This window comes from Peromyscus leucopus, chromosome 1, assembly GCF_004664715.2.
Source record: "Peromyscus leucopus breed LL Stock chromosome 1, UCI_PerLeu_2.1, whole genome shotgun sequence".
In the NCBI taxonomy this organism is placed as follows: domain Eukaryota; kingdom Metazoa; phylum Chordata; class Mammalia; order Rodentia; family Cricetidae; genus Peromyscus; species Peromyscus leucopus.
This window is the reverse complement of record NC_051063.1, coordinates 161,138,689-161,157,246: the sequence shown is the minus strand read 5'-3', so window position 1 is coordinate 161,157,246 and position 18,558 is coordinate 161,138,689. Positions and strand designations below refer to the sequence as shown.

At 54.9% G+C, this 18,558-nt stretch overlaps 1 protein-coding gene across 1 annotated transcript in view; it reads right to left on the bottom strand.

The window, feature by feature from the left end:
• Window positions 1–440: 440 nt before the first annotated feature.
• Window positions 441–18,558, bottom strand: part of Chst8 (carbohydrate sulfotransferase 8) — a 128,282-nt gene continuing 110,164 nt past the window's right edge. The window contains exons 3-4 of the mRNA XM_028877781.2: window positions 2,426–2,457; window positions 441–1,895 (exon numbers count right to left, since the gene is read on the bottom strand). Coding sequence (XP_028733614.1) covers window positions 804–1,895; window positions 2,426–2,457 — 1,124 coding nt within the window. The 3' untranslated portion in view covers window positions 441–803. The remainder of the gene's footprint in view (window positions 1,896–2,425; window positions 2,458–18,558) is intronic.

Sequence of the window (18,558 nt, the reverse complement as noted above, 5' to 3'; positions counted from 1 at the left end):
CGCGGTCCTCAGAGAGCCTGCTGTAAGGCGTGACACAAGAGACCCCACTCCCTCAGTGGGGACAGGCCTATCTTTCCCACAGGGACTTCCCTCTAGGAGGGCCCCCAGGTGGTCCGGCTGATTGGGAGGAAGGAATGAACCCCCCAAAACCCAGAGCTACATAGCAAGACCCGGCTTTAACAACACAAGCAGGAAGCAGAGACATGGCGTAGCAGTCAAGAGCTCAGACCAGAGTTTGCTTGCCAGCGCCTCCAGGAGGCTCACAACGGCCTTGGGGGAATCTGACGCCTCTGGGCGCCACAGACACCTGCACTCACGTGCACATACTCACATATGATTAAAAGTAAAATAAATCTAAAAACTAAAATTCGAAAACTCCCCCAAAGCATAGGCCAAGGTCCCTATGACTTCACGGCGTGACATGGAGTAGCCACCACTGATCTGAAAACCATGTGCTTTATTCAGACCTCCCCTGGGTCATAGAAAAGCAGCAGACCTGGTGGTCTGGTACAAGGCAGAGGATAAGGGAATGCAGGACATCCCTTACGCTGGGGCCCTCAGGCTTCCCTGTCAGCATCCTGGCTGAGCTCGGCGGAGCATCCGTCCTCAGAAGCAAGCTCAGGCCACCCAATGAGGAGACAGACAGGTGTGGGACAAGAGTCAAGGTCCAATGTCTGGGCCTCTCTCCCCCACCTAGGGCCACAGCCACCACACCTCACATGGTCTGAGGCCCGCGGTGTAGCTCAGCTCCTGGGAGGTGAGTGGGCAGCCAAGGCCCTCCCCTGACCAGCAGGCCTCACCCCTCAGTACAGGTCCGAGAAAGGCTTGGAGTAGTTGAACATCAGGTAATCCATGTAGTAAAAGTCGTAGGTTCGCTGCCGCTGCAGGGCGGAGAGCTGCGCGAAGTACTGATGGGTGATTCTCGACGTGGTCCGAGCCTCCTGAGAGTGCCTGTCCTTGAACCTCGGGAAGGTCAGGTTCCCAGGCGCGTGGATGAGATGCAGAAAGAAGTTGGCATCGTCCTCCATGCTCTCGAACTTGCCCACGAAGTCATAGTCGATGAGGCAGGGGCTGCACAGCCGGCTGACGTGGTCCCAGTGGATGTCCATGCCCACGGGCCGATGGACATCCAGCAGGTACTGGATGAACTCCGGGAACTGCACGCCGGAGCCAGTCCGCAGTGCCTCCCCCGAGGCGTTGGCCCGATAGCGGGCCAGGATAGCCTTGCCAAAGACAGGGTGATAGTAGCTGTTGGGGTGCTCAAACTTGTCCCGGAAAGCAGAGACCAGCCTCTCAAAGGGTTCCCGGACAAAGAGCATCTTGGTGTAGGTACTGAGACGGTGCACGATGCCCTGACGGTCGAAAGTATCCAGCCGCTTGAGGGCGCTGCCGTAGTGGACGGTGTTGTGCTGTATATCGGCCGTGGAGGAGGCCAGCCCTGCAAGCACCATGAGCACCCGCTTCCAGTTGGAGCATCCTGCCTTGGGCACCTCGCAGTACAGCACGCGGTGGCGGTCCTCCACGAAGATGCGGGACACGTGGCGCGGAGTGACAGCCCTGCGGCTGCTGCTGGCCCGGTACTTGGCGCAGGCTTCTCGCATCACACGCTTGCGCTCCTGCTGGCTCTGATGCAGGCTGGCCCAGCGACTGTCCATGGCGTGGGGTCTTGGCTGGACAAAGGTCTCAGACGAGTTGATGCCTCGGATGGTCCCTGCAGCTGGCATCTTTTTGATGAGCAGTCTCCGCCTGCGCTGCCGGAGTCGCAAAGGAGACCCCACTGCCTTTGCCTTCGGGTGAGGTCGAGGCTGGTCAGGTACCTGAAGTTGGAGGCCTCTTGGGGATCCACTAGTTGAATCTCGAGTGACCCTTTCTGTGGGTATTCTCAAGTGGCCATCCTGGGGCAAGAAGAGAAGTGGTTAGGATGTTTAGGACAACTGGGCATGGAGGGCCACTTAACCCTAGCCCTCCACATGGCAGGGGCCTCTAACCATTCTGGCTTAAATTTATCTTCAGGAAAGGGGAGTTGGGACAGGCTGGTGCTGATGGTGTGAGCCTCTGGTCTAAGACCTGGGGGTCACACGGTATTGCGGAAATGTGTGATCAGAACTGCAAATATAATTTCTACCACAAGGTGGTGCAGTCCCCCCAGGAACCTTGGCTTGGCCAGGGTGGGTGGTGGGAAATGGTGGCCTGCAGGAGACTTGCTCAGATTTACTGTGTCTGTTAGCACAGTCCAAAGGAGCCATCTAACAGAGAAGAGAAATTCATGGATCCAAAGCCCCGGGTTTTGTTCCCAAGGCCCTTGGAAAGGACCTGGCACGTTTTTCTTCCTGTGAATGGATTCACTCTAAGCTCCGAATTGTCTTTCTCCCCGTCTCCTACTTTCCCCCAGTCACCTGCGATTTAGGGGGTTCTCAGAACTTACATGCTGCTGGGTCCTGATGCTGAACTTCATGCCTGGAGAGCAGCAGAGAAGAGAGAAGTGTTAAACAGTGGGAGTTAAGTGTGGAAGTACCACATATCTGCCCAGCCCAACAGGCGGGACCCCCTCAGGCCACCCTCCACCCCACCCTGGCATTAAGTCACAAAGCACCCTTTAGAAAGCTCGGTCCAGCCTGTCTCCATGCCTGTCACCACACCCTGCTCCATACTTGAATATGATAACACCAAGCCCACGGAAGAAAGGCACTCCACGATCCCTGGGAGGTTCCCTTGCCTTGACATTCCCGTCATAGCCTTGGCCTTCCTGGTATAGACAGGGGGCTGATGTTCATGTCTGGCTGGTCCTGGTGTCCACTACAGGTGTGAGCAGAGTGGAGGCTCAGGCAAGTGCTGGTTGGTGATGTGGGGAAGATGGAGAGAGGTCTGTTTGTCACTGGCTGTGTTCGTTACTTTTCTGGTTGCTATGACAAAATGCCGGATATACACCAATTAAAAGAGGAAATATGCCCTCCCAGAGGACCTGGGTTCAAGTCCCAGCACTACATACTGACTCACAACCGTCTGTAACTCCAGTTCGAGACTCCTACCCCCTCTTCTGTCCTCCATGGGTACAGCACACATGTGACACACAAACATATTTGCAGCAAACATCCATAAACAGACAATTAAAATAAGTAAATCTTTTTTTTTTTTTTTTTTTTTTTTAAGAGGAAAGACTTATTCAGGGCTACTGTTACAGAGGTTGCTTGGCCTCATGTGCTAGGACAGAGCATTATGGGGGGGGATCATGTGGTAGAGGAGAGTTGTTATCCTCACAGCTGACCAGAAAACAGAGAGAGCAACACAGGAAGGGGCCTGGGACAAGATACCTTCTAAGACCCACTTCCAGTGACCCACTCCTTCAAGCTAGGTCTCACCACCTAAAGTTCTCAGAACTTCCTAAATAGGACCAAGAGCTGGGGACCAAGGCTCTAAGACACGAACCTTGTACTAATACTTTTGTTGTTACTGAGACAGAATACAGAAGGATTTATTTTTAGCTCACACATGCGTGGTGGGTGAGGCACGGCCATTTGACTTCTGTCTGTGGTTGGGAAGTGAACTGTTAGAGCTCGGCCAACCGGAAACCAGAGATCTCAGGCCCAAACCGAGGCTCGGTATAATCCTCTAGCCAGCCCCTATAGTCCTATATCAGCCATCTAGGCCACGGGTCCTAAAGATTCCATAGCCTCAAACAGCGCCACCAGGTGGCCAAGTGCTCAAACACCCACGCCTGTGAAGGACCTTTCACATTCAAGCCCTAACAAGCCTGTTGGAGGACACTTCATATCCAACCAACCACACTTGACCAACCACAGCATTGGTCAAGCTCTGGAATGTTCCCTCCACCCACCAAAGAGGTCACATTAGGCTGGGCAGAGGTAAACCAGGGCAACAACCTTGGCCAGGATGGGGAATTCCCCTTCAAGCCATTTGGTGTGTTGGGGGGCAGTTGGTTGGGAAGGCAGGTTTTATGTTAAGGGATCTCCTGCTTCAGATCCCACCCATCCACTGAGATGTCAGGGACTCTGTTCCTGGGTCCTGGAGTGGACATCTGTGCTCTGAAACTTTGCTGAAAACTGGTCACAGTCAGAACAACAGCTGCCCTTCCCACGAGCAGAGAGCCAGAGTGAGGGCCAGAATTTGGGGGCACTGTGCCCAGCCATACCTGATGGTTTCTGGCAGGGAAGGGGTGCTTCTGAGGGGCCAGCACTCCCTGACGCCTCTGTGTGTTGGGCAGAGGTCGGTGGCTATATTAAGCGGGTGAAGGGGCATCCAGGTGGTCACTGACCCAGACTCTGTGGATCTCTCCGTGGGATCCAGTTTCTCGGCTTCAGTGCCGTGACCTTGATCTTGTTGTGCCCAGTCTGAGGCTGTGCCCCACATCTCCTTCATTCATTAGCAAGCAAGGAGGCCAACAAAGGCCCCTTCTGGGATGGAAAGCCCAAAGAGCCTGAATTTCCTGGAACCATCACTGTGAGGGGGCATGTATGTCTAGTCAATACATTTGGTGCTTTCCTCGACCATTCTCTACCTCAGTTTTTCATGTGTATGTGAGTGTATTTATGTGTGTGTGTATGTGCATGTGTGTGTATGTGCATGTGTGTGTAAGTGCATGTGTGTGTATGTGCATGTGTGTATATGTGCATGTGTGTGTGCACGTGTGCGTGCGTGTGTGTGTGTGCATGTGTGCGTGCGTGTGTGCGTGTGTGCGTATGTGTGTGTGTGTGTGTGTGTGTGTATAGGCCCAAAGTTGACACTGGAGTCTTCCTCCATCTCTGACCACCGTATTCATTGGGGATCTCTCACTGACCCTGGTGCTTATCACTTCAGCTAGATGGACAGGCCAGTGAGCCCTTGGGATCCACATCCTAGCACCTCCAGACCTGGTTTTCTCACTTCTGTGCTTATGAGCAAAACTCCAGGCCTTATGCTTACATGGAAAACATTAAACTAACTAAGCTGTTTCCCAAGACTCCAGAATCTTCTTTTCCAAAACAGGGTCTCACTTTTACCAAGTTGGCCTCACATTCACAATCCTCCTGCTTCAATCTCCCTGCTAGGTCTGTAGGTGTGGGCTACCATACATAACCTCTGGACCTTCTTCAACCCCCAAGTGAGGTAATGTATTAAGAACTTTCTCACTGCTGTGATTGAACACTGATAGAAACGAGAAGAAGGCCTTATTTTGGTGCACAGCCTCAGAGATTTCAGTCCACCATGGCAGGGGAGGCATGTGGTAGTCATGGTAACAGGAGCATCAGGTAGACTCCTCCCACATGATGGACCGGGAGCAGAATCAGAAGTGGAGATAAACTCAAAGCTCTACCCTTAGTGACCCACTTCTCCCTGCCAGGCCCCACCTCCTAAAGCACCATGGCCTTCAAAGCCGTACTACCAGTTGGGAGCCCATGGGGGCCCTTTCACGCCCAAACCTTAAGAGATGGAAGCAGAGGCAGATCCTGGGCACACTATCACTTTCTTCTGCTGGATTGGGTACAAGTAATGCCCCTTTGGGACAAAGGATGGCATGCCTCCACCTTCCTGGGTATCCCCAGGTCCGTGTGTATGTGAGGACACACATATACACAGGGAAAGCTTCCAAACAATCCTTCCTGGTGGCGGGGGGGGGGGGAGGGGGAGCTCTGTGCTGAAGTGGGGTGAGCGGTGGGTACTGGCTTAGTGGTGAAGCCCTGTCTAGTGTCCCCTCAGCTGAGCCCATTCCATCCCCACCAGCGTCCCTCCTCCCCATCCCATCCTCTCTTCGGCACAGGCTTCCAGAGTTCATTTCTCTTTGGCGTGTGGGGTCCTCTCCTGCTGCCAGCGATGACAGATCCCTTCACCAGAAGGGACCCGCTGCAGCCGCTCCGTTTCCCTCTCCACCGCGGCGTTCTTTAATTATTTTCTTCTGGTGACGGCAGCGGGTTCTGCTAAATCACCTCTCCCCCTCCGCGTCTCAGATCCGGGGATTGACTCTGGTTGTCGCCCCTGTCAACCTGTCAAGGTGTGACGGTGCTTATTTATATTCCTTTTCCGGAGCAAATGAGTCATGCTGAATCTGGCCAGGAGTGGGGCTGACGAGCCACTTGTGGAGGCTCCTCATCACTCATCAGTCAGACTGCGGCTGCTAGGGCTGTGGGCACTGTGCAGAGGGGAGAGGAGGACCCTGTCCTGCGCATGCTGCCTCTCGGCCACCAGCCACATTCAACAGATGGCCAGTCCTGTGGCATCAAGGAAGGGCACAGGATAAAGGGAGACTCCCTCCTGGGCACAACCCCAAACAGGCCAAGCTGGTAGCAATGGCCCCCTTGAAAGAGAAATTTTATTTTGCAATTAATAACAGGTAAAAGGACCGATCTCACGTGGAGCTGGGGGTGTGCCCAAAGCTGTCCAAGGCCAACCCTTAAACGCAGGGCAGCTCATTAGGTGACAATGGACCCGACTCTCACACGGCTACTTCTGAATAGAGAGAAACGTAACGAAGGGAACGCAAGGGACTCTCCCTGATGCTGTGGTGCAGTTCTCACATGGAGGCAGTGGCTTTCCCATGTGTCGTTTAAACAAAGACTGAAGCTCTGGGCGACCCAGAGCCAGAAACCAGGGTATCTGAAGGCCGGAGCAGGTGCATGCCCCAAGCACTGCGCTTCAGGGTCATTGACAACTCTATGGGGCACCCAAGAAGGGTCCGCTAACCACGGCGCCTGATGTGTCCTCAGGACTGACATCAGGAGCACACAACTCTGAAGGACAGGGAGGCCATGGCTTCAGCAGAGCCACCCCAACACCCCCCATCCCTGAGGTTCTAAATAAACAGAATCTAGATAAAAACTGAATTCAGCAGGGCATGGTGAAGCGTGGTGATCCTAGCCCTCAAGAGGCTGAGGCAGTAGGAGCATTAGCCCAAGGCTGGCCGAGGCAATGAGTAAGTTCAAGTGCACCCAGAATCAGCTTAGAAAAACAGGGGCAGGGATGTGGATCAGTGGGTAGAGTGCTTGCTTAAAACTAACCAGTGAGGGTTATGGGGTATGGGGTATGGCTCAGTGGTGGAGCACCTGCCTAGAATCCCCCAGTGAGGGGCTGGGGTGTGGCTCAGTGGTAGAGCCCCTGCCTAGAACCCCCGGTGAGGGGCTGGGGTGTGGCTCAGTGGTAGAGCCCCTGCCTAGAACCCCCGGTGAGGGGCTGGGGTGTGGTTCAGTGGTAGAGCCCCTGCCTAGAACCCCCGGTGAGGGGCTGGGGTGTGGCTCAGTGGTAGAGCCCCTGCCTAGAATCCCCCAGTGAGGGATTGAGGTGGTGTGGCTCAGTGGTAGAGCCCCTGCCTAGAATCCCCCAGTGAGGGATTGAGGTGGTGTGGCTCAGTGGTAGAGCCCCTGCCTAGAATCCCCCAGTGAGGGGCTGGGGTGTGGCTCAGTGGTAGAGCCCCTGCCTAGAATCCCCCAGTGAGGGGCTGGGGTGTGGCTCAGTGGTAGAGCCCCTGCCTAGAATCCCCCAGTGAGGGATTGAGGTGGTGTGGCTCAGTGGTAGAGCCCCTGCCTAGAATCCCCCAGTGAGGGGCTGGGGTGTGGCTCAGTGGTAGGGGCTGGGGGACATGGCTCAGTAGTAGGGTGTTCATCTTAGATTTCAAACCTAGAAAAGCAACAATGAAGTGAACTTGCTGGGCAGCATGAGCTGGATTCCTCCTCCCTTCTTCCTTCCAATGACGTGGATGCTGCCATGTACCTGTGTCTTACCCTCACCCAGGACAGCAGACCCTCCAGGTCAGCCATACCCCCCTCTGTTCTCATTGTCTGGGTCACCTGCTTGCTACTCTCGGTACGAAGTTAAGATCTGTAAGGGCACGTCAAACCTCTGCACAGCAGGAAATAAGCAGTTCCTTCTCTTTCTGGACAGATGACATTCAAAGAAACACACACAACGTGAGAAGAAACAAGGCATGAGTTATGGGGACTGCCAAATGCGCTCCGTGCTCTGAACTCTTGATCGCCTGGAAGTTTTTCTTCTCAGTATTTTGGCTGAAAACCTTTCTGGTTATCTTCTGAGGGGAAGCAAAGGCCAATGATGATAGGTAAGACTCATTCTTTTGTCTTCTTTTCTCCTCTCTCTCTCTCTCTCTCTCTCTCTCTTTTGTGGAACTGAGGATGGAACTCAGGGTTTATGCATAAGTGTTTTACTGATGAACCCCTCACTAGGGATTCTAGGCTGGTGCTCTACCACTAAGCCACACCCCCAGCCCCTCACTGGGGGATTCTAGGCAGGGGCTCTACCACTGAGCCACACCCCAGCCCCTCACTGGGGGATTCTAGGCAGGGTCTCTACCACTGAACCACACCCCCAGCCCCTCACTGGGGATTCTAGGCAGGGGCTCTACCACTGAGCCACACCCCAGCCCTCACTGGGGGATTCTAGGCAGGGGCTCCACCACTGAGCCACACCCCAGCCCCTCACTGGGGGATTCTAGGCAGGGGCTCCACCACTGAGCCACACCCCAGCCCCTCACTGGGGGATTCTAGGCAGGGGCTCTACCACTGAGCCACACCCCAGCCCCTCACTGGGGGATTCTAGGCAGGGGCTCTACCACTGAGTCACACCCCAGCCCCTCATAGGGGATTCTAGGCAGGGGCTCTACCACTAAGCCACGCCCCAGCCCCTCACTGGGGGATTCTAGGCAGGGGCTCTAGCACTGAGCCACACCCCAGCCTCTCACTGGGGGATTCTAGGCAGGGTCTCTACCACTGAACCACACCCCCAGCCCCTCACTGGGGGATTCTAGGCAGGGGCTCTACCACTGAGCCACACCCCAGCCCCTCACTGGGGGATTCTAGGCAGGGGCTCTACCACTGAGCCACACCCCAGTCCCTCACTGGGGGATTCTAGGCAGGGGCTCCACCACTGAGCCACGCCCCAGCCCCTCACAGCCAGGTTTCTTTCCTCCCCCTTTCCTCTTTTCCTTCCTTTACAGTGTTTTTGAGACAGTCTCACCGTACAACCCAGGCTGACTTTAGACCTTCAATCTTCCCGTCTCAGCCTCCCAAGCTCTGGGATTAAAGGTGTGTACCAGCATGCTTGGCTCTCAGAGCTTAACAATCAGGAGGGGCAGTCTGAGTCTGTGGCAGAGTCAGGAAGCGTCTTCACTAGCATGTGGGGTTTCTGGGTAAAGGGATCATATGTGTACCCCTCTGCAGAGATATAAGGAGATCTTCTGGTTTCCATACTGAACCCCAGGCCCTAATGTTCAGGAAAAGCTGGAGGAGGTGAGTGTGTCCATCCCTGTGGTCAGCTTGTGTAGACATTTGGCACCAACAGGGTGGAGAAAGAACACAGTACCTAGAGAGGGCTGAAAATACCCCACATTACCAGGAATGCTGCACTTGAGGTCACAGCTGCTTGGGCCGCCCAGGTCCCGGTGGGCAGGGTGGAGAGGGTCCTGCCACTCTGGACCCTGTGGTCCACAGAGGGAGAGCCCCAGAGAAGGAGTCAAAACAGAAGTGTCGGGATGGGAGACGTCAGGGCCAGGAGAGGCAGAGGGTGGGGTCCAGATCCAAGTCCACTCCTGACTCTTGAATCTTCTGGAATTTTCTAATGGAGCTACTTCCCTTTTCCATATCCCAGAACTTTGGGCGGAAGATGCCTCACAGCTGTGCATACTGCTTCTTCCCATGCTTGCTCGTACTGGGGCTTCCCAGGCAAGTCCTTGGGTTTGGACTGCTCCCCTTGGCTAGGTCTGGGTCCCGGGAGCCTCACTGCATGTACTGAGCCCATGCTCACCACCCCTCACATCCCCTCAGGACAAGCAGAGCCACTGGTGTCCTGGGCAACCAGGTTTTAGTGTCTGCACCACGGTTTCCACTTCTTGATGAGAAGCCCACACCTGACACCTGCTCTGGACAGGACCCAGAGCACAGGGCAGCCCTGTATGTGACCAGTGCTGAGCTGAGCCTAGAGGCCAAAATCCAGGTGCAGAAGAGGCTGCCTGGGAATGGGACATGCTCTGCCCACTAGGCTCAGAGGCCAAGCCTGAGCGAGCAGCCAGATCCCATATTACAGGAAACTTGGAAGGTTCCTGAGTGAGGGGCGGTTCTCTAGGAGTCTGAGGAAAAACACACCCAACAAGAAGTATACATGGAAAGGAAGGAATGAGAAAGGGGGGAGGGGGAGAGGGAGGGGGAGAGAGCCCAAGAGAGGGTGGGGAAAGAAGAGAAACGGGAGAAGGAGAGAGGGGTCTTAAGGAGTTTGTCAGGTGATGAGAGCTTACGCAGGGCTGTCTCTCTGACAGGCAGAGAGGAGGCTCCAGCCAAAAGCTCTTTGAAGGCAGAATTCTTTCTTTGATAACGTGCGTTTTTCTTTTTGAGGCCTTCCACTGATTGGGTGAGGCCCACCCACACTACTAGGCAGGTCTTTGCAATTCAACCTGGATCAGGAGATGTTTTTATGGGTCTGCAGAGTGTCCTAAGGGTAGGGCAGGAAAGGACTAGATCTTGGCAGCAGGGGTGGGGTGGGGTGGGGCGGGGATCTTTGGGTTTTTGAAGGACAATGTTGGAGTTTGATGTCCTTGTCTTGCCTTTGTTGGATGGGATCAATGCCTAGTGCATACTCTAGGGGCTCAATAAATGCCTGCGGTAAGGCTGATGCTAACAGGCTGTGCTGGTACCAGATGTGGGAGGGAGCTGAGACAGCGGCTAGGGTTCTGGCCGGAGTCACCAACTCTTCCCAAGTGTTCCTCTAGTGTATTTCCGTGGCCTGGAAGGGCCTGCGTGTCTGAGTGACAGGTACCAGTTGAGTGGTCAAGTGGATGGGGCAGCCCAAAGCAGAAGGATCTGCTGCCCCTCGTGGCTCAGTGGCTATTAAGTCCCGCCTCTCCTTGACACAGACACCCCTAGATGTCTGTATTCTGCAGCCATCTGGGGCACACTAGGCTGGGGTCCTGTTCCTGTGGCAGCAGCCGTGTTGTGGGCACTTCCTGTGGCTCTCTTCCCACCAGCCCGGGCCACTCCGACCCTGAGGTTTCTGCTGGCCCAGGGGTGAGGGTTGAATTGCTCCCAGGGACCTCTGACTAGCTCAGGGTGAACAAGCAACGCTGCATGGGTAGACCATTAATGTATGCAGATTAGATGCAAAGTGAAAGACCCAAGTGCTCAGCAATTAGAGAGCAGCCTGGGCTCTAGGCACCAAATTTGGATGAAAGAAACCTCCACGAAAAGGCTTTAAATCCTCACGTGTGTTCACAGGAAAATTCAATTTACTAAATTGCTAGATTACAGGGCATTGCCTGGACTGGTCGCAGTGCGTGCCCACATGGCTGCATGCTGCGGTGGGCGGGGGGAGGGGGCTTCCGGCTAGTGGAGCTGTTTCCGACACAGATGTCAGCTGCCCCTGGACCCTGAAGTTGGCTCTGTGGTTGGCCCGAGCACTCTGTGGGAGGTGGGATTCAGACAGCCATTCCCAGGTGGCCCAGCCGCGCCTGTGCATGCAGTGGTGTCCATCCTCCAACCTGGAGCCTCCCTTCTGTGGGTTGATGTCCTCCGGGTGTCCTGACCCTAGTGAATTCAGTCAGATGACAGGTGGTCACTCTTCCTTTTCTGAATGACCCAAGACTCGGTAACGGCTAAAACGTAGTTCAGTTTGCGGTTGGTCCTAAAGGCTGCAAGCCCAGCAGCATGGCTGGCAGCGGGCAGAGCACGCAGGGGCAGGAGCTTGCCAACCTAGGTTGCTTCTCCCTCTTCCCAACTCCAGCTCCTTTTCTTCTTCTTCTTGCAGTTCTAAGGATCGAACCCTGGGACTTGTACAAGCCCATCAGGCACTCCACTACTGAGCCATACCCACGGCCTCTTGCTGGTGGATTCCAGGCAAGCGCTCTTTCTGTTTTCACTAAAGCCCTAATCCTATCTAGGGATGGGGCTAGCCTCAAGACCTCACCAAACTCTAATTCCCTCCCCAGTACCATCATTGTATGACTCTGGTGATTAAGTTGGCAAACACATGAATTTGGGGAACACAGGAATCCACAGCAGAGGGTACAATGATCTGTAAGTCCGGACTCATCCCAGGACATGGTTAAGAAAAGTTGTCTGGAGAGTTCCTTCTTAATTATTGGAGACAGGGTCTCGCTGTATAGCCCAGGCTGGCCTTAAACTCATGATCGTCTTGCTTCACCCTCCGGAGTGTTGGGAATAACAGGTATGTGGCATCAGGCCCGGGTGCCTGGGTATGAGTCACACGGTTTAGTGAGGCATTGGTATATCGGAAAGGGAGAAGGAGTGTGAGGGACTGTAAGGTGGGTGGAATAGAGTGACAAATGTGAGTCTGTGTGACCTTGAGCTCAAGTCTCACCGGTTCTGTGCCCTCATCAACACAATGAGCTAAAACACTCATTTGTACAAGTCCACAGGGGTGCAGGTGTCATTTGGAGCAGCCAGCTCCTGGTGTGGGGATGCCTGGTCCCTCTCCTGGGCACAGTGGTGCCGTGGTGCCGGGCTCTGGGAGGACCAGCAGAGGAAGGGAGCAGGAGTCTCCCTGTCTCTGACTGATGGGCACTGGCCTGACGGATCTGGCTGCTGCTTGTTTTGTTTAGCGATTCCGTTCTCTGCCTCTGTGATTAGGATTCTGGATTCAACTGGGTAGTTCCCTGTCAGCTCAGCCTGGGCTGTGAATTCCCTCGGAACTGTCAAAGACTGGCCTGTAAAAGCTGTCTGTCAGTCAACCAGCCAGCCGCTTGGCTGGTCTGTGGACCCAGCAGCTGCCCCACCAGACCCCACAACCAGCCACCTGCCCATCACTTGGTGGGGGAAGGAAGCCATAAACATATCACTCCTCCAGATGCCCCGCCCAGCTACAGGGAGAGGCCCTGAATGCCAGCTTCAAAGCGCTTCTTTGTCTACAGTATGTAGGTGGTGCCCACTGTGCGGGGCGGGGGGGGGTACATGTGGGGTCACAGCACACACACAGTCTCTGCACTATGCATGTTTGTGTACTGATGAGATTCCATTCACATGTCTTACAGTCCAATATCATGCATGGCAAAGAGGTGTGCCACACTGTACACGTGTTCTCCACACAGTGAGCTTTCTGGGATGTGATGTGGCATGTGCAGGGTAGGGGGCACCTGAGTTCACATCCCTGCTGGTCTGAGTCTACACACATGGCTTAGCACAAGGTGTGCCCTGTCTGTCCTTCAGGTGCACTTGAATGCCCACCTGGAAGACAGGTAAGCAGGAATAAACTTCATGACGCCCACAGGGGACACCACGTGGCCCCTGGAGCGCCTATTTCTGCCTCGCACACTGGCAGCCCCTCAGACAGCTGGCCCTCTGGCCACCCCATCAGAGTGCCGTGCTAGTCACCACCATGTGCTCCCCACTCAACGTGGACTGAGTGCCTAGACGGGCCAGGCTGTGTGCTGCCATTGGGGACGGTGTCTTAGCCAGGAAAGGGACAGTTCAAACTCACGGGGTCTTCAGCCCAGTTAGGAGGGAAGGCAGGGATAAGTCACTCTACATGTGCTTGGAGGACCAGAGGCTGCAGCCGCCAGGGCCGGCCGGCCAAGAAGAGGGGACGGCAGCAGCTGGCATCCGAAGGAAATGAATGCGGACATTCCTGGCAGAGCTCAGCTGCTCTGCCTCACGAGAGCCAGGCTCAGGGTGAAGGGAGCCAGGCTCAGGGTGAAGAAGGGAGCCAGGCTCAGGGTGAAGAAGGGAGCCAGGCTCAGGGTGAAGAAGGGAGCCAGGCTCAGGGTGAAGAAGGGAGCCAGGCTCAGGGTGAAGAAGGGAGCCAGGCTCAGGGTGAAGAAGGGAGCCAGGCTCAGGGTGAAGGCAGGGATGCAGAGACTGAAGGGTGTCGAGGAACGGCAGGACTGAAAAGACTGGAAGGGTCCAGCAAGCAAAGGGCTTCACGGTCCTAAAGGCACCAGACTCTCCTCCAGGGTTCAAACCTCAGCTCTGGTGGGTTGTGAACTCAAGGATCACTGTGTGATGAGGGCTGAAAACAGAACAGCAAGATCCCCCAGGCAAAGCCGCCCTGACGAGGAGAGGCACCCGAGGCCTGGCCCAAAGGATAGATAGTAAAAGAAAGTGGGGTTCCTCGTCCTCACGCCTTAAATACCTTTCTGCTTCCTGCCATCATTTCCTGGCATTAAAGGCTCTTGTTACCATGCCTGGCTGCTTCCAGTGTGGCTTTGAACTCACCGAGATCCAGACAGATCTCTGCCTCTGGAATGCTAGGATTAAAGGCCTGTGTGCCACCATTAAAAAAAAAAAGAAAGAAAGAAAGAAAAAAGGAAGTGGGAAAGGAGGGGTTGAGGGGGCCAATGTTCAAAAACTTCCATCGGTGGAGGAAGGCCTCCTGGGCTGGTCAAAGCTGGCTCCGACGCACATGGGTACCAGCAGGACATGGGGGGGTGGCTGGGAGTGGAGAGAGGCAGCTTCTGGTTTCTGGCTTGAGTGTTAAATTGGACTCTGGTGTGTTTTTGTTGAGAGGGAACAAGTCCCACTAGAGTTTGGGGTGCTTATGGGCTTCCCAAGTGTAAGGGCAGGAAGCGTGGGGAAGGAGGGGATGAGCTGGGGCCAGACAGGCATTCATGTCCAGGAGCCCATTTCTCGATGGTGCTCTGGTGTGGTGTGGTGTGTGTGTGTGTGTGTGTGTGTGTGTGTGTGTGTGTGTGTGTAAAGCTAGCTCTTACCAGAGTGACAGGAGGGTCAGGAAAACAGGATGGAGGCGCCGGGCCTGGAGTTGCAGCTGTGGGGCTGTGCCCAGTGGATCCCACGGGAAGATGGAGCTGGGTGTGACGTCACACACCTATCATCTTAGTACTTGGGAAGTGGGGGCAGGGCAACGGGGTAACCTCAGCTACATAGTGAGTTCCGGGGCCAGCTCCATGGGACTGTGTGAAAGAACCCAAACCAAAAATCACACCAAGTCGGGTGAATGGGACTGCTCATAGGACAGGGTCCCTGGTGACCGCTCTCCCATCACCTCAGCAGGAAGGGCTAAGTTTGGTTTAAACAATAGTGAACCCCTGCTGTAGAGTCCCAGGGAATAAAAACAAGGGGATCGCCTAGGAACTGGAGCCTGAGGGGGCCCCACGGAGAGGCTGCATGGTGACCCCGGCATCGGCTGGCCCAGACCGTGTTGGCCACTCAAGGACAGGTGTGTTCACTGTCTCCCTTACTGGCCTTCAGAGGCAGTCCATGGGGCAGCCTCATTACTGTAGTGGCCTGACCGGAAGATAATGATCTTTCCAGCTCTGGCTGGCCTCTGGATGTGTCGTTCTGGTGGCAGCGTCAATTACTGAGCTGGCCTGTGGCTGTCAGACCTGTCACAGCTGCTGTCTGTGATACCCTGAAGAGCCACAAAAGCAAATCCGTCTTAGCGCATGCTTCTTTAAAGTGGGTCTCGTCCCTTACGGGCCACTCTGTCCTGAGGGAGGCACCCCACCCCATGGCACTCTTAGAATCACCCGGGGCCTTTCCAGGGGCTCAGGGTGGGTGCTCTGATCCTCGGTGGCTGTGTACTGGTGGCCAACACTGAGCACTGACTTTGTCCAGAGGTGACCCCGAGTCTCCCCGTCCTGACTCCAGCAGGATGGGTAGGCAGCTACACTACCAGGGCCCTCCCATGCGTCCAGCATTTGAACACTGGAACCTCTGTCTTGTGAAGATCATGCTGGTGCCCAGTGACAGACTGGATTGCTAAGACAAGGCCAAGAGGTCCCCGGACCACTCCGGGGGAGGCAGGGAGGCAGGGAGGGCCCGCATAGCTGTTCCCTGCTAATAGCTACAGTTCACATTTGCAAGGAAATGCCTTTACTTGGAGTCAGGTGCAGCCAAGGACTGCAGCAAGAGTCAGGCAGGAGGCCTCTGGTCTGAATGTGTAGGCGAGCAGGCAAGACCTCAGAAGACAGATCTGAACACTGGGCTTGGCAGCGGCTGCCCATGGAGACACCACCTTCCCTGTGTGTCCGGCAAGAGCCCACCTCTGTTTTTGTGATGGCCGGCCTTTGCTCTGCCCAGCCCAGCTCACTGTATGCAGTTCTCTGGAATTGTCTCCCTGGAAACCTCGTCCGGGCCCGTGGGATAAGTGCACCGGGCATCTGGGCCCAGACCACCCCAGGCAGCGAAGAGCAGCCATGTCAGCAGCGGGGCTAAGCACTCCACACCCCGCGCTCACGTCAGCCCCACAGGCCCCATGCACTGCTGGACCCGGGCCAAGACAGTTGACTGTCCCTCGGGCCCAGGCTGAGAAAGGAACGGGTCTCTAAGGGCTACCTACTCAGAGGTCATGCTTGGGGCGCCTCGGAAGCAGCCTGATGTGAGTGAGGAAAGAGAGAGGTGGAACTGGATTAGGGCTGACGTCATGGTGTGGATGGGAAATGACAGGTCATGAACTCAGGAGGAGAGGAGTCGGGAGGGGAGATTTTGTTGAATAATGGAAGGTTTGTTGAGTCAGGGTGAGCATGAGGAGGGGGAGGGGAGCCTCCAACAAACAGTCCGATCCTCCACAGAGCAATTCTGTCAGGGATGAAGGAATCAGTAAGCCTGAAGACTGATGTTGGGTTACCCCAAACCTGGATGCAGATCTGAATACTGCCTGAATGCAGAATTCTTTATCTATAAACAGTAGAGGCTGGGTACAAATAGTACCCGTTATCCAGTTTGGGACTGTACACCCCGGCTTGATTTCATTCTTCTATTTTATCCTCTCTGTCTCTCCCTCCCTCCCCCCTCTCTCCCCCTACCCATCCATCCATCCATCCATCCATCCATCCATCCATCCATCCATCTATCATCTATCTATTTTTAGGGGGGCAGACTCACTCTGTAGCCCAGGCTACCTTCAAACTTATGGATCAGCCTCTTGAGTGCTGGGATTACAGACATGAGCCACCATGCCTACCTCCCACCTCAGCTTTGGAGGCAGCAGAGAAACCACACAATCCAGCCCTGTGACACCCAGCACCATCGTCACATGTCACCCTCATTAGCACTGACCCAGCACAAACAAGAACAATAGACTGTCATCCAGAACGTCCACACTTAGAATCTGGCAGTCTTCTCAGGAACTCCCTCAACGAAGATGCTCCCAGCTCTATCCCCAGCTCCATGTGGGGAGACAGGGTGTGCAGGGACCTTGATTCCAGCGTCTGGCTGGGTTGGGGTAAGGGGGCAACTGAATGTTCCTCCCACAGCTCAGCCTGTCTTTGCCTTGAGTGCACTGGGGATTGACATTCAGACCTGGCAAACAGCACTTGGTCGTCATGTAATGACCACGCGTAGGGTGGCTGAGGTCACTATGAAGAGACACTTAAAGATAATCTGAGCTCTTCTCTGGGCTCCTGTGAAATCCAACCATCACAGCTGCTCTAAGGATGAAGTGACAGGCACAGAGGTGGTCCCTCCTGGCTGTGTTTCTGGAGAAAGGAAGACCCAAGAGGAGCTCACCAAACAGATATCTGGGGTCCTTCTTTGTGGTTGTGACACATGCCACTCAAGGAAACAAAAGCGGCTAGGCTGCATCTTTGGCCTTCCACACCTGGGTGTGGTGAGGGTTGAGGAGGGGGTGGGTAGGCCATCCGCTCAAGAATTAATGACTTTTGAGCTGCTTTGCCCATCGAGGCACCTTCTGCAGGATTAAACGTCATTCCTTCTAATGACTTGATTTATATCCAAAGGTTTACTGCTCCAAACAAAATATTGGAACGATGGCAATAAATCACGCCAAGGATGCTTCCAGCTGCGACTAGCGTGTTTGCTGTTTGTTTGGGAGCAGACTGGGGTACTGCAGGTGGGAGTGGGGCTGCTGGGTAGCAACGTGCATGAGTCACAGGGTGACCACCGGACACTGGTGCTATCAGGTAGCAGCTAGTTTGGCTGGGGCACCAGAGGGTTTCTGGTGCTTGAGTCTTTCAGGAGAAAGGATTTCAGAGAAGGATTTAGAGAAGCCAGAAATCCCCTGAGCTCCAAGGAGTAGCTTGTAGTGATGGATGGTCGATGATGGCATCCTGAGCCATATGCCCTACTGTATCCCTGAGTGAGAGATGCAGAGACGGGCCAGGCTAGATGGCTCTGCAGGGCTGAGCTCCCTGGGAGAGTGACAGGCTGCAGACAGCGTGGCCCTAGGCTGACTTCTGTCTCAAATGATGGGCAGAAAATGCTCCTTGGAAACTAGGCCCTTGCCCTGCAGAGCGAGAGCTCCGAGGAGCCGAGGTCAACTTCAAGGTTCACTTCGTGACAGCTCTGGAGAGAACCCAGCGGTCTCTGGCCAGAAGTCGGGGAGAGTATGTACCTCCTCATGGGTAGAACTAATCCTCATCCTGGCGGCAAGATAGAGGGAAAGTGGATGGGAGAGAGGAACAATTGGGGTCCAGTTACAGGCTAAACCTGACTCAGCCATGCACAGCACAGCTGCTGGATTTACCCTTGGAAGACTCCCATGGCCTAGAATATCACAGCAAGGTCAGGGTGCCCATAAGAGGACCCAGTCCAGGATGACCCAGGGGTGTCGGGCACTGGGGACAGTTATCCATTACAAGGCATGTGAATCTGAAATGTCTCACACAGGCTCATGTTTGTGGTGCTTGTTCCTGATCAG